Raw genomic sequence first — 13,451 nt, 5'->3', positions numbered from 1 at the left:
GCAACTGTCTGCGGGTCACCTGATTGAGGATCTTACCTACCTAGGTAGGTAGACCCGAGCACAAATACATACCTACTATGTACGTGGTGGCGTGGTTTTGATTATTATATATATATATATTTGATTCCTCGTCTTTTCGACATTTATCAATGTTGGACAAGCGCAGCAATTCAACTCTTTCCTCGTATTACGATCTTGTTACCAGAGCGGGGAAAACGCGTCAACGCGATCGTGTTGGATCGGAAGTAAACAAAAGCCTGCAACGACATTACTTCATCTTTCAAACTTTCTAAACACTTCTTACACTTTTCACACTTTGCACGATTCTCTCACCCTTCGCAAATCATGTCTCGACGACCAGTTATCGCAATCGCAGGACTTGCTTGTGAGACCTCTAGCTTTTCCCCCGCTCGAACACTCGGTGGGGCGTTTCACCCGCGCCGTGGCCCGGAAGTGATCGACAAGTACGCTTTTCTGCATCACGGCACTTATCTAGCAGATGCCGCAGATTGGAAGGGGGCACTTATAGGTCATGCGCTTCCAGGCGGAGTCGTTGTACGAGCTGATTTCGAACAACTTTCCACGGAAATCCTCGAGCGGTTGGCTGCAATCGTCGCTTCAAACCCCATCGACGGATTATGGTACGATATTCACGGCGCAATGTGTGTTGAGGGTATGGACGATGTGGAAGCAGAGCTTCTTCGGCGGATTCGAAGTGTTATTGGCCCAGATGTTTTGGTCTCGGCATCCATGGATTTGCATGGGAATGTGTCCAGAGAGCTGGCCCACCAGACTGATCTGATCACTTGTTATCGTATGGCACCCCACGAGGATGCCTTGGAAACGAAGGAACGGGCGTGTCGCAATCTGGTCCGCGTTTTGACATCGCGAACCAACACTGGGAGAGGGAATAGACCTTTGAAAGCATGGGTCCCAATTCCTATCTTACTGCCGGGAGAACAGACTTCGACTCGCAACGAACCAGCGAAAAGCCTGTATTCGCTCGTTCCCGAAATTGAAGCGATGGAGAATGTCCTTGATGCAGCCGTATGGGTTGGCTATGCGTGGGCAGATGAGCCACGGAATCATGCTGTAGTAATGGTCACTGGATGGAATAAGGCTGCTATCGCTACAGGAGCGGAGCGACTTGCGTCTTTGTTCTGGCGTGTTCATAAGGACTTCCATTTCGTTGCCCCAACCGGCTCTTTCTCCGAATGCATTGACAAAGCGCTGGCATCTTCGAATAGGCCCTTCTTCATTTCTGATTCAGGCGATAATCCTACCGCCGGTGGATCAGGCGACGTGACCTTCGGCTTAAATCAATTGCTAAAGCGACCGGAGTTTTGGAAAGAGACCAGTCCATCTGTGATCTATGCCAGTATTCCAGCACCCCAGGCAATTGACGTTATAATCAAGGCTGGTGTGGGCGCCACTGTGACGGTCACCGGCGGGGCCCAAGTGGACAACCTCCACGCTGGGCCCATCACCATGACTGGGCGCGTTCATTCCATTAGGTATGGAGATGTCAATGCCGAAATTGAAGCAGTTCTACAGGTTGGAAGTGTGTTTACCATTCTGACCAAATTCCGCAAGCCATACCACCATGAGAGTGATTTTATCAATCTTAACCTCAGCCCCCGAGCGACAGACATCGTTATAGTCAAGATTGGCTATCTCGAGCCAGAGCTGTTTGACATGGCGGTAGACTGGATGCTTGGTTTAACTCCTGGCGGTGTTGATCAAGATCTACAGCGTCTTGGGCATCGTCGCATCCCCCGTCCAATGTGGCCCTTTGACAAAACGTTCCATAGGGCCCCGGATCTCTCCCCACAACTGATTCCATTCTCGAACGAGGATTTGGAGACCCGTTAGGAAAGAACTTTTGAATATTATGATACCTAGCTGTTCAGGCTCGACGCCCAGTGGGTTCGATTGCCGGAGGATCCGGAGGGTTCCTTTCCCAGTGCATGTCTCTGTTTCCCTCGGTTCCTTGACCTAGTGGTCAAAGATGTAGAGAGGGCAAAAATGAAGGCCAGCCCGGTCTACCATCTCCGCCGCATGAAATTGAGAAGAAAGCCCATGCTACACCTGCTAGGAAACGCGGGCAAGCGGAATATTGTGGTAGGGCCACATTTCGATACCTAGGTGGTGAAATGAAAGGTGGTGAAAATGTCAAAAAAAGGCGAGGCCATCCTTACACACTTAGTTGGCAAGAAGACGAAGCGCCGAAAGGAATGCGCAAATTACATAAATAGGGACAGGAAATTAATGTCCTATATCCGGGTGCTAGGCAAACTCTTTGCACATGCTGCCACTAGCCGGGCCAAAGTGCCCGATGCAGCTTCAATAATCTCTAGAAGAATGAGTTGAAGGCCCTAGTGCCGAGGAACAAGTTTCTTAATGCCCTATGACGCACTATCAAAGCTATAAAAAAGGAGTGCAAGGCCATAAAGGACATGGAATGAGAGTCATTTTCTCGTGCTTTTTTGCGATAGCCTTTTCATCAGCATTAATAATTTCATAAACCTCAGATAGGCGACTCACCATGATATATGCACAACTGGACATAAAACGCTTAGCAGACCCATGAAAATACATAGCGGACCCATATGTAATATAGCAAATGTCACACCCTTTTTCCAGCCCAACTACATGACACACCTATAATGAGCCACCCGTAATCAGCCACCCGTAATCAGCCACCCGTAATCAGCCACTACGTTTGATGCCCCATATTGCACTCCCTAACGTAGCCATCTGACCTGTATAGTGGGAATTGATAAGGGTCAACAGAGCACAAATTATGCACAGATACTTCTCGTCCCCTATGTTAAAACCTGCATTTCCTACTACATTTTCCGGCTATATTCGATCATCGACGACATTCTACAGTTAACCGCTAGTGAGAAACGCCACACAATCGTGACTCATTCGGGTGCTACTTCGTATTTAAAGATCTTTGGCCACGTCAAGAAGGAAAATGCGCAAATTTGAAAAAAGCCCCTTCTCAATCTTCTGTCCATCTTCTCTTCTAAAAGTTCTCTTACCTGGTAATGTCATTTGGGTTGTCGCTCTTGTTTGCTTTACTGACATGATAGTTGAACACATGTTTCTAGCCTTGCTATGGCTTCCGTTCTAGCGAAAACCTGCTTTGCCACCTCATCCCCATATGAAGAAAAAATTGGTTACTACCGGGCCATCCGCCATGGAAATCAGATCTTCGTTTCCGGCACTACAGCGGTTGATCCCTGTTCTCCCACCGACGCACCGCGAATTCTTCACCCAGAAGATGCCAAACAACAGACACTCGTTGCTCTAGAGGAGAGTATTCGAGCTATCCAAGGTATTGGTGGTAGAGGCGCGGAGGATATAGTTCGCGTCAAGATGTTTGTCAGTCGCCACGAGGACTGCGAGGCTGTGGGACTAGGATTTAGTGAGATACTGGGAAAGCATCATTGTGGTGGAGGTGGTATAATAGGAGCTGCTGCAACAATGATTGTGGTTAATGGCGGTTTTATAAATAAGAGGATGCTTGTCGAGATTGAGGTAGATGCTATTGTGGAGCAGACTTAAAAATCTCCAGCATGCTATTTGTCAGGAGAGGACTACGTCGAAGTGCATGGTGCAATGTGAGACAGATGGATTGAAGAGTTGTAGAAGCTAGGTTCTACAGAGCTATGAAATCTGACACTATTATTACGAGAGGTCTAGAAAGACGTTGAAATGTATGGTTTGCTGAAAGATGAGATTGTTGCGAAAAGTAGAAGCTAAACTATTGAATTTCATATGTGGCAGCTAGTCATATGGAGAATAAGGCCAGTCTATAAGGCAAATGTAGCGCAAAAGTTCGACCTATATAGTGTTGAGACCATATTCGCTTTGAAGGTTACAGGGTAACCAGTATATTGACGGAGAAAAGTGAAGTGAGAAAAATGGTTGGTCAGGCAATGAAGCAATGAGAGTTGCCATTCACAAACATACTACTGCCCTGCCGAGGAGGCGCAAAATTCCCAGATCTTTTCGGATGTTTGAAGATCTCCGAATCCATTGTCTCCAGAGTAAACAATTCTCGCTACCACATATCTCTGCAAACTAGATGATAAAATATTTGACGGGCTGTGGTACCAAAGTTGCGGAGCAACTCCCATTGCGAGTCTTTGAGAATCTTAATAAACTGATTGAAGTAGTCGTCCGACGAAGTGAAGATCGTACATTGGTCGGCCTATGTCTACATTCCACAGAGAGAAACCAAAGAAGACACGCACATATTTTTGGAGATCCCTATCCTATGGGAGGCGGCCGACCGAGCCTGAGTCAGAATTATAATATATTCTTTACCGGTATTTAGTAGATCTGGTTGGTTAGACAAACGCCCCACACCCCTAGGTCTGGAGATTTAGTCGAAGCTAGGTCGGGCTTTATAATATATACTCGATTTTGATAAAACTTTATAGAGGTATATTTAAGTCGTAGACGTATATACTCCCTATATATAAAACGTATAACCTAGCTATAGCGCTAGGAATAGACGACTTAAGATTAACGTTTAATATATATCTAGGGTAGGGCGTAGTAGAATAATTAGACTATAACCCTTAACCCTAGGTTAAGGCCGCCCTTTGTACCTAACAGACTTCAAATTTTTAGAGGCTATAAGGGATATAGTTAAGTATATCGTAGCTAAGCCTTAACTTCTTAACCTAGATATATATTATATAGTAATTAAATTAAGTATAAGATATAGTTAGTAATATAGCCGAAGTGGACCTATCCTATATACTAAGGACTACCTAGCTAACTATAGTAGCCTAAGTATAATCACTAATTTATAATACTGCTTAGCTTTACTAGGTCATCCATATAAGAGCAACGCGACTTAGATCTCAGTCTCTCAACTCAAAATTTCAGAGCTCACGTCCACCTGGCGCTGCAACTTCTCTGTGTTCAGCTTGTTCGATGTTGGCGATCTTTTCCATATCAGCACCACTGTATGCCTCCGCAACGGAGCCCTGACCAGCAGTCATGGCAGCGCCCTTTCTTCCAATAATGTACCAGGGAAGACTGAACATTTCATCCATAGCTTCCAAACTCTTTCCTGCCGTCTCGGGAAGGAAGAACCAAACCCAGAGAAGGCCAATAAAAGTGATGGCCGAGAAAAACCAGAAGGTGCCTTGAGGTTTCATGGATGATTCCAAGAGCATCGACGGAACAGCCTAAGGTCCAATGTTAAGTAATCTCGCAAGAGTGTAAATAGAACGTATAGATTCACTTACCTTGGAGTTTGCATACTGATTGATGAAGTGGAAGCACATGACCAGACTTGTACCCAAACTTCTGACGCGCAGAGGAAAGATCTCAGCGTTGATCAAATATTGAATCGAGTTCCAGCCAAGGGCCCAGCCAACGCCACTGAAGTAAATAAATACTACTGCTCCTGTGCTTGCATGCTTCGCGGCGGTGCTCTTATTCTTGTCGCCGGTGACAGATGGCAACGCAGTCAGATAGATGGCGATATACAGCATAGAAACTAGTTGAAGAATGATTCCGTACGTCAGAGATCGTTTGCGTCCAATGATATCAACCAGAAACAAGGCGCATATGATAGCGGAGACGAATTTGACAACCCCAAATATAGCCGTCGCGAATAACTTCTCCGACTGGCCGGTGGTACCTAGAAGGGCGAAGAATTCGGGGGCATAAACTGCGTGGATATTTCGATTAGTGATATGAAAATTGCAGGACATTGCAGTCCTCGATTTTGAATAACTGACTTGTAATTGAGTTGGCACCAGACCACTGGCCAAGGAGTTGTGCCATGAGGCCGACCATGATTCTGTACCTGTTGGAAGGGAGGAAAAAAATCTCTTTTAAAGGTCCTAGCAAGCCACTGCCTAATGTAGCTTCTCTCTCACGCTCCAGTTGATCGTTGATATCGATAAGCTCTGTCTGGACATATGGATGCTCGGCGGGGAGATTGCGAAGGTAGATCATGTTTTCAGTGGCATGTTCCCGTTGTCCCACCTTTAACAAGTATCGCGGGCTCTCCTTCGCAAACAAAGACATAAGCAAGATTATTCCCGCGAACATAATATGCATTGTCTGGGGAATGAACCATTGTTTCGGGCTTTGATTCGAGATGTGCAATGAAGTACCCCAACTAGAAAAGTACTTCACCAACCGTCAGTATGAATTTTTCATGGTGAAATGGAAAGCGAATAGGAAAGCTTACTCCCAACATAATACCGAGGTAGACAGATCCTGAGAAGACACAGATACACAGGCCTCGAATGGATCGAGGCGTCGTCTCGGCTAGATAGGTAGGCGCAACAACGGTCGTCTGCCCAATTCCAAGGCCCATGACAAATCGGCCAGCGTAAACTTGTCCAATATTGCCTCTGGCCGTAATGAAGACGATGACTCCAACAATCCACACGACGCATAGTTCACGAGTGGCCCATAGTCGGCCGATCCTATCACAAAGCAAGAAGGCAATAAGTGATCCAGCGACACTCCCTATCTGAACCATAGAAGTGACATTGGACAAGATATTGGCTTGTGCAGACTTGCTAAGGGACTTGCTTTGCAGTCCGAATTCAGCAATAAAAGACTTCTGCGCCACGGTCGCGGATATAAGACCCTCATCAAGGCCTGTGAATAATTAGATATAGCTTCCAGAATCAGCAAAACCCAAAGGCTCATACCTCGCGCGGCGCCCATAAGGCCGAAGCAAATAACCGCATAAAAGAGCTTCCAGTTAAGTGCCTCCCTGGGCGTGGACTGGAGCAACTTGCGATACATGGTGATATTTTCTCACGATCGCTTTGCTAAGGGGAAATATTATTCAACAGCCTCGCATATGGCACGAGGCTTAGAAAGCGGAAACCGCCATTCCTTTTATCGAGGATCTTGCATTACCGACATCGGCGATTTGTGGCCGATTTTGGGTTTCCTGTTCATATAATACCCCGCAATATAATTCCCGCGAGGTACAAACGCCAGACGAAGTTTATCACAGATTCCGGTTCGCTTTGGTCCCGAATCAACGTGAGAAAGCGGGGTCAATAATGGAGGTTGGCTAGTGGTGGCAACCTGTGTTGGGCTACTAACCAGGGGAGAGAGAGAAGAAAAGGAGGAATCATGATCTATTCAATCTATCTGAAGCAGGGGATTTATACCCTGCCAAACAAAGAAAGACAGGCTCAGTCTGCAAACAAATGGAGGCATCAATGAGATGGCTAGACAAAGGCATCAATGGGATGACCGACATTGTCCAACAACCAGTTTTCTCGGTCTCGGTCCTTTGGCTTTGGCATCGAGCCTTTGCCTCCGTGGCCGATGATTGGGAAATCTCGCCGTGGAGCTATTCGGCAGGGTTGTGTAGCGCGAGGTGGAAACTTAGGTCCCCACGCGAGATCCGACGGGTAAATTGATGCCCCCACGTTACACTACATATGTATCTACTACTAGAAACCTTTGCCAATCAGCTTGGGCCTTAATATTTAAAGCCGTAGCCAATTGTAATCTCGTGAATTCAAAACACGGGCTACCACTAGGTGTCCGCCCTTGACAGACCCTACGTGGCTTCCTCCCCGGCGTCGTAAACCAATCCAATCTTTCCTCCGGAATCTTGCCACGCACGTAGCGCTATCCAAGGGCTGGCATCTCTGGCCTCGCCTTACCATCCTCTCTAGCCCCCGAGGAAATTGCTCAAACCCCCGGAATATCGAATTCTCAATTTCTGTTTTTGTCTAAAGTTTACTATTTTCCCCGAAATTATTCCGTCTCTGATTGGCAGTGCCACACCAATTAAATTCTAGGTTATCCATTCGCTCTTTGGAAAATAGTACTTCGTAGCAAATCACACATTTTCGGTGATCGATTACGCCAAGAACATCCAAGCATTCCCAAGCAATCGCCCGAAAAGCTTGCCTTAACTCTAAAGATCGTGAACTTTAAAATAGGAACACGGTATTCAAAATTGAATCAAAGATTTAATCATGGATTAAACCACTAGATTCAATGTTATTACAGTCATATAAGCGTATTTCCCACTCGATACAGTATCGGACGTACGTCCTTCCACTTTAATTTAAATTATTCGACTAGGTGGTCTGATCCATGGGAAGTTGCTCGCGCTTTGGACCAGAAAACGCGGGGGTGAGGTTAAAAATTTTGACAATTTCCCTGGATTGTCTCATGAAACCAATCATGCGTCGAACATAGCTTTTAGGTAAACCTTACGACTTCCTAGAATATGGAATAGGCTGCCCCCGCGGGGTTTTAGAAGCCGCCAAACCTTATGTAGTTGTGTAAGACGGCAAATATCTGCCGCGTTCGGAGGAACCCCGACCCCTATCATGACCCTTTCAGGTACACATTAACAACACTCCGGAAAACGGACATATTTTTAAACCACATAGACAGCCAAAGGACCAGGAACCAAAGGCAAAATGTATATAAAGCCCGCGTTAATCTTACGGCAAATAAAAGGATATCTGCATTTGAAAACAAGTTCTGCCTCTTATCCTTGATGATATCTATCCATTTTAAATTTGATTCATCCCATTCTTTCCCACGATGAGACCATTCACTTCCCTTTCTGTTTTCTGCCTGGTCACCGGCGTGAGGTGTTTGTCTTATGAGACTGCATCGACAATCCCATGGACGCCGAAGGCGCCCTCAAGCGTTGATCAGAGCACGGTGTACAACGGCACATACTACCTCGCAGATCGGACCAACAACATGGTTCATGTCGTCGACCTGTCCACGAGCCAAAACAAGCCACCTATATCAGGTTTCAAGGGGCAGGCTTACACGAAGAACAAAACCGACTCCTCGATAAGTGGACCGGATGGACTTATCGTCTTGCCAAACCTCAATGAACTGTATGTTGGTGACGGCGATGGCTCGGTGAAGGTCATCGATCTCTTCACGAGCCACATTGTTGCAAACATATCTACTGGCTCAAAGAAGCGCGCAGATGAGTTTGCATACGACCCACAAACCCAAACTGTGGTCGTCACGAACCCCAACGATGATCCCCCTTTCGTTACCATCATATCGGCAGCAAAGCGCGAAGTGGTTGGTCGCATTCTGTTTCAAAATGCCTCGGGACTAGAGCAGCCAGCGTATAATGCTGTCAATGGGATGTTCTATGTTTCTGTCCCGAGTACGGGCACCAACCCTGGCGGGGAAATTGCCGAAATCAATGTTTCAAGCAAGAGCATTTCCAAAATCATCCCGTTGTCAGAGTGTATTCCGGCGGGGATTGCTTTCGGACCAATGCAGAATCTTTTTGTCGGCTGCAGTCAGGATCAGATTCTCGACTACGGAATGGCCCGCAGCCAAGTTCTCGACATTGCCACGGGGAAAGTTATTGCAAATATTTCCGGCATTGCTGGAATCGATCAGGTGGCATATAATCCAACAAAGAAGTTGTATTACGCCTCGGCGTATCAGAACCTTGCTGGCGGAAACAAGTTAGGCAAACCCAACCCTCAACTCGCTGTGATTGATGCGACAAACAATACTTTGATCCAAACTTGGGCTACGGATAATACCACGGCTCATTCAGTGGCAGTTGATGTGCAAAACAACCTGGTAGCTGTACCACTTCAGAAGGAGGGGATTGTTGTTTACAATCTGACAATGGCGAGTTCGGGAACCCCGAATGCAACGACCACTGCGAAAGCCACCTCAACTGCGAAATCAAGTGGTGGACATTCTTATAAGCCCAACATGTATATCGCTGGTGTTCTAGGTTTTTTGTATCTATTCCAATAGCCGTGTCAAGCCCACTAACACACCGTGTGGGAAATTGTGGACCCTCGCTCAGTCGACATTTTGACTATTCCGTTGAATTTAAATACGCACTCCCTTATAACGCCGCGACCATCTATATGAAAGGACATATTTTCACCTTGCTAGCGTTTTCACACTACGCTAAATGTACCTTATATACTGGTAAAAACGACCAATGGCTTCTAGTGGAAATTGGAGACCAAGTCGTCGACCAACATGGATTGAAGGGGAAGAAGACAAAGAAGTGATTCGCTTCAATCAACAAAACCATTCCGCTGACTTCTTGAATAAAAGACGATCCGCATCAAAGCACCCTGCATGTTTCTGGGCACTCAGCTTACATTATGTCCGGTGATTCCACTCCACAGGACTCCACACTTCCACTTGTCAAGATTATTAGCACTCTGCTTACGTCCAGTAATGTTTGAGCAAATCCACTCCACCTGTAAACTTTGTTGGCCCTCGGCTTATATGCATCCAATCATCTTCGTGTAATTCCGTCCTTTTTAATCCTCGTAACGAGACACGTCAATTTGAAAATTATATGCAACCGCTAGTATCATGTCAAAATACACCACTGTTTACATTCTCACCTCTTTTAAACAAATACGATTTATATACAAAAAATGAATGTGAGTCTCCGGCCTCTAGAACTAAGCATATTCAATTTGAACAGTTGAGATGAACCTCCATGGTTGAAGAATGATATTTCTCTCGGTGCCCTTCAACATCCGGTAATCTTCAATCAATTTACAGAAGATTCAAGCTCGACTTTTGCTGGAACTCTCGAAAAGGGAGGAAAATGCCTTGGTCCAGAAGAATCTGTTGACCTTCTTTGGAAAGAACGAACTTGATCAATTCTCTCAACACTGGATCCATTCCTTTGTAAGGAGGCGAGTTCAGGTTGAAATAAATGACTCGCGCAAGTGGCCAACTTGCCATCGCAATGCTTTCATAGGTAGGGGTCACAATATCGCCACTGGTCTGATTGCTTGTGCCCAGTATCTTGACTGGATGGTCAATGTAAGCCAGCCCCGTATACGCAAGTCCAGCAGGATCGTTGGCTACGTGACGTGACATGTTGAAGACTGTAGCATCCCAAGTGACATGGGGATCTTTGGCAGTGTTGTTTACTGCGATGCCAGAGCGCCCTTGTGAACAATCTAAGTCAGCAAACCAGCTCTCTTCTTGGCCTTATAAAATTGAGGCTTTAGTCTTTTTCCCTCTTCCTTAAAACATATTTTAGCTTCGTATACGGCTTTTATTACACCTACCTACCTAGGAAGAATGCCCAAACCTACTAACTTTACCTTTAACGAAACAAACTTTGGAAAGAAGTATAATGTTTTATCTATAATCAATTTATGCCATAGTTCGAGCTCCATATAAGAGTTAGGGCCGATAAGGTCGGGGTAAATAGTATTTAAGAGCTATTTTCTGATGTAAAGCAAGCTACCTAGCCAAATCGTTAAAACGTCAACCAACTATGACGGATATAGACTATCAAGCATTCACTATAGCCTACTAATTTGAGGGCTATCACTTTTCAGTTATAGTGACGTAATAATATAATATCTTGACTAAGGGCCATCGTGATAAGTAGACTGCGCCAAAAACCGCAATTGGGGGCAAAACCTCACCCCAACCCCCAAACCGCATTGGGTGCGGTTTCAAATAGCATAAACCGCACCCAAACCATAAACCGCACTGGGCCCCCATTGGGGCCCTAAGAAAAACCATTATTGCATAAAATGTAGGTCTTGGCATTCATAGAACAGCTGATTTATCATATTAGATTACTGTTATTTACCGCTGTTCCAGTCACTATCCTACTCGACATGATAATTCTGCTATAAAACAGACGAAATCAATTGAAATTTAATTGTATATATGATAATTGACTAAGGTAATAACTTATTTCTTACTTTTTTACTACTCCTAACTATAGGGGGTTGGCTATTATATGGTATAGTAGATTATTCTCTGATTTAGTGTGAAAATATATATTTGATATAGTATATAAGGTGGACATCTTTTAAAAAGAATTATATTTATTTATAGGGTATTGATATACGTACCCCCCTTTGGATAATCCTACCCCCCTTTGGATATTTGTACCCCCCCTCTGCCTGAAAAATCAGGTGCACATTCCGAACTGCGTACCGCTGTCTGTACCGCCTTCCTATTTTATACACCGCCTTCGTGTCAAACAACCCATGTAATACTAGCAAGACGGCAGATACCTACAATTAATATGTAAACCACTAACAAAATTAAGTCACTTTTGTCACATAACACCCCGTTCATACATGTAGATAGGATCAAACAAATTGATATTCCAATTCTGGTTTACATACATTAACCTGCCTTCTTCCTACCCATTTTTTCATCACTTTCTTCATCAAATTCATCATTACCATTGTCAATATGGCCTCCCTAGGCCTTGCATATCTGGAATCAGATCTAGATTCGGATCCGGAGATCGTCCCCGAGTCCCCACCGGCGATGCTAAGCACCGAGTCCCCTCCCGCGGAGCCAATCAACGATCCGGATACTAAGTCCCTACCCGCTATACTCAGCCCTTCGCCGCAGCCAGGCCTTGTTTTCTTGCCATTACCCCCTATAGATCAACCATACGATGACCCTGACAGCGCTATCACTGTAATTAATACCTTCGCCCAGCGTTTTGGTTATGCAGTGTTAAGCCGACGGTCGAAACGAATAAGGAAGGGCATTAAGAAGACTGTTCGACTCTGCTGTGACCGATGGCGAGAACCATAGGTAGAACTTGACGAGAATGTTTCTGTTGATAACGCGAATGTTTCTATCGATAATGCGGATGTTTCTATTCACCGTATACGGAATACCACAACCCTCGCCTATCAGTGCCAGTTTAGCATCTCATTACGCCTGCGGCTTGAGATAGGAACCTAGCATCTAATAGTGGAGAATCCATTCTATAACTATAAACTATCACCTCCGTCAACTCACCCTATCCACCGCCATACCGAGATCGTTAATAAGACAGAAGAAATACGAAAACAGCTTTAGTAAGGTCTCCCAACCCGCCGTATCCTAACTACGCTTCGAGAGAGTGACCTAGAGTCGTGTATAACAGCCCGTGATGTTTATAACTTCCGGAAGAAGCTTAGTATTGAATTTCTTGCTGGCCGAACCCCTCTTCAAGCGCTACTAATGGAGCTTCCTAAGGATGGAGAGTGGATTTTCAAGTACGAAATCGACGATGATCGCCATATCACTGCCTTATTCTATATGCATAAGACAAGCGTTGTAATGCTGAAGTCGAATCCCTAGGTACTTTCGATGGACTACACGTATAAGACCAATCGGTACGGCCTCCCACTACTCGATATTGTTAGCTTCGCTTCTACTAGCTCAATATTCTATATTGGCTTTGCCTTTATGAAGGATAAGAGATAAGATATATACGAAGTGATCCTTAACTGCCTTACTGAAGCTTATGATTCCCTAGAACTTCTATACCCCCAAACGATCCTTATAGATAAGGAAGAAGCGCTAATTGATGCCATCGAGTCTGTCTTTCCTAGCATAAAAACCATGATCTATATCTGGCACATTGAGATAAATATCTTAAAAAAGGCCCGTCCACTTCTCTCAGAAGAGATTGC

General features: G+C 45.2%; 6 protein-coding genes across 6 annotated transcripts; 4 read left to right on the top strand and 2 right to left on the bottom strand.

The window, feature by feature from the left end:
• Window positions 1-345: 345 nt before the first annotated feature.
• N7471_003556 (M81 family metallopeptidase) lies at window positions 346-1,872 on the top strand (the record flags this gene model as incomplete). Its single annotated transcript, XM_057276276.1, has 1 exon — window positions 346-1,872. The coding sequence occupies one exon, from the start codon at window positions 346-348 to the stop codon at window positions 1,870-1,872; it is 1,527 nt and encodes a 508-aa protein (XP_057135886.1).
• A 1,251-nt stretch (window positions 1,873-3,123) lies between these two features.
• Window positions 3,124-3,573, top strand: N7471_003555 (YjgH family protein; the record flags this gene model as incomplete). Its single annotated transcript, XM_057276275.1, has 1 exon — window positions 3,124-3,573. One exon carries the CDS (start codon window positions 3,124-3,126, stop codon window positions 3,571-3,573), a length of 450 nt encoding a protein of 149 aa, XP_057135885.1.
• A 1,252-nt stretch (window positions 3,574-4,825) lies between these two features.
• On the bottom strand, window positions 4,826-6,807 carry N7471_003554 (MFS quinate transporter; the record flags this gene model as incomplete). Its single annotated transcript, XM_057276274.1, has 5 exons — window positions 4,826-5,213; window positions 5,274-5,701; window positions 5,772-6,168; window positions 6,230-6,648; window positions 6,702-6,807. Coding segments are annotated over 5 exons (1,659 nt in total), but the record flags the coding sequence as incomplete, so codon positions are not given.
• Window positions 6,808-8,577: 1,770 nt separating this feature from the next.
• Window positions 8,578-9,783, top strand: N7471_003553 (YncE family protein; the record flags this gene model as incomplete). The annotated part of the gene is made up of 1 exon (XM_057276273.1): window positions 8,578-9,783. The coding sequence occupies one exon, from the start codon at window positions 8,578-8,580 to the stop codon at window positions 9,781-9,783; it is 1,206 nt and encodes a 401-aa protein (XP_057135883.1).
• A 768-nt stretch (window positions 9,784-10,551) lies between these two features.
• Window positions 10,552-10,881, bottom strand: N7471_003552 (PstS family phosphate ABC transporter substrate-binding protein; the record flags this gene model as incomplete). The annotated part of the gene is made up of 1 exon (XM_057276272.1): window positions 10,552-10,881. The coding sequence occupies one exon, from the start codon at window positions 10,879-10,881 to the stop codon at window positions 10,552-10,554; it is 330 nt and encodes a 109-aa protein (XP_057135882.1).
• A 1,347-nt stretch (window positions 10,882-12,228) lies between these two features.
• Window positions 12,229-12,582, top strand: N7471_003551 (uncharacterized protein; the record flags this gene model as incomplete). Its single annotated transcript, XM_057276271.1, has 1 exon — window positions 12,229-12,582. The coding sequence occupies one exon, from the start codon at window positions 12,229-12,231 to the stop codon at window positions 12,580-12,582; it is 354 nt and encodes a 117-aa protein (XP_057135881.1).
• Window positions 12,583-13,451: the final 869 nt, after the last annotated feature.

This window comes from Penicillium samsonianum (assembly GCF_028829775.1).
Source record: "Penicillium samsonianum strain IBT 33392 chromosome Unknown utg000003l_segment0_segment0, whole genome shotgun sequence".
In the NCBI taxonomy this organism is placed as follows: Eukaryota; Fungi; Ascomycota; class Eurotiomycetes; order Eurotiales; family Aspergillaceae; genus Penicillium; species Penicillium samsonianum.
This window is presented reverse-complemented; position numbering and strand designations above follow the sequence as displayed.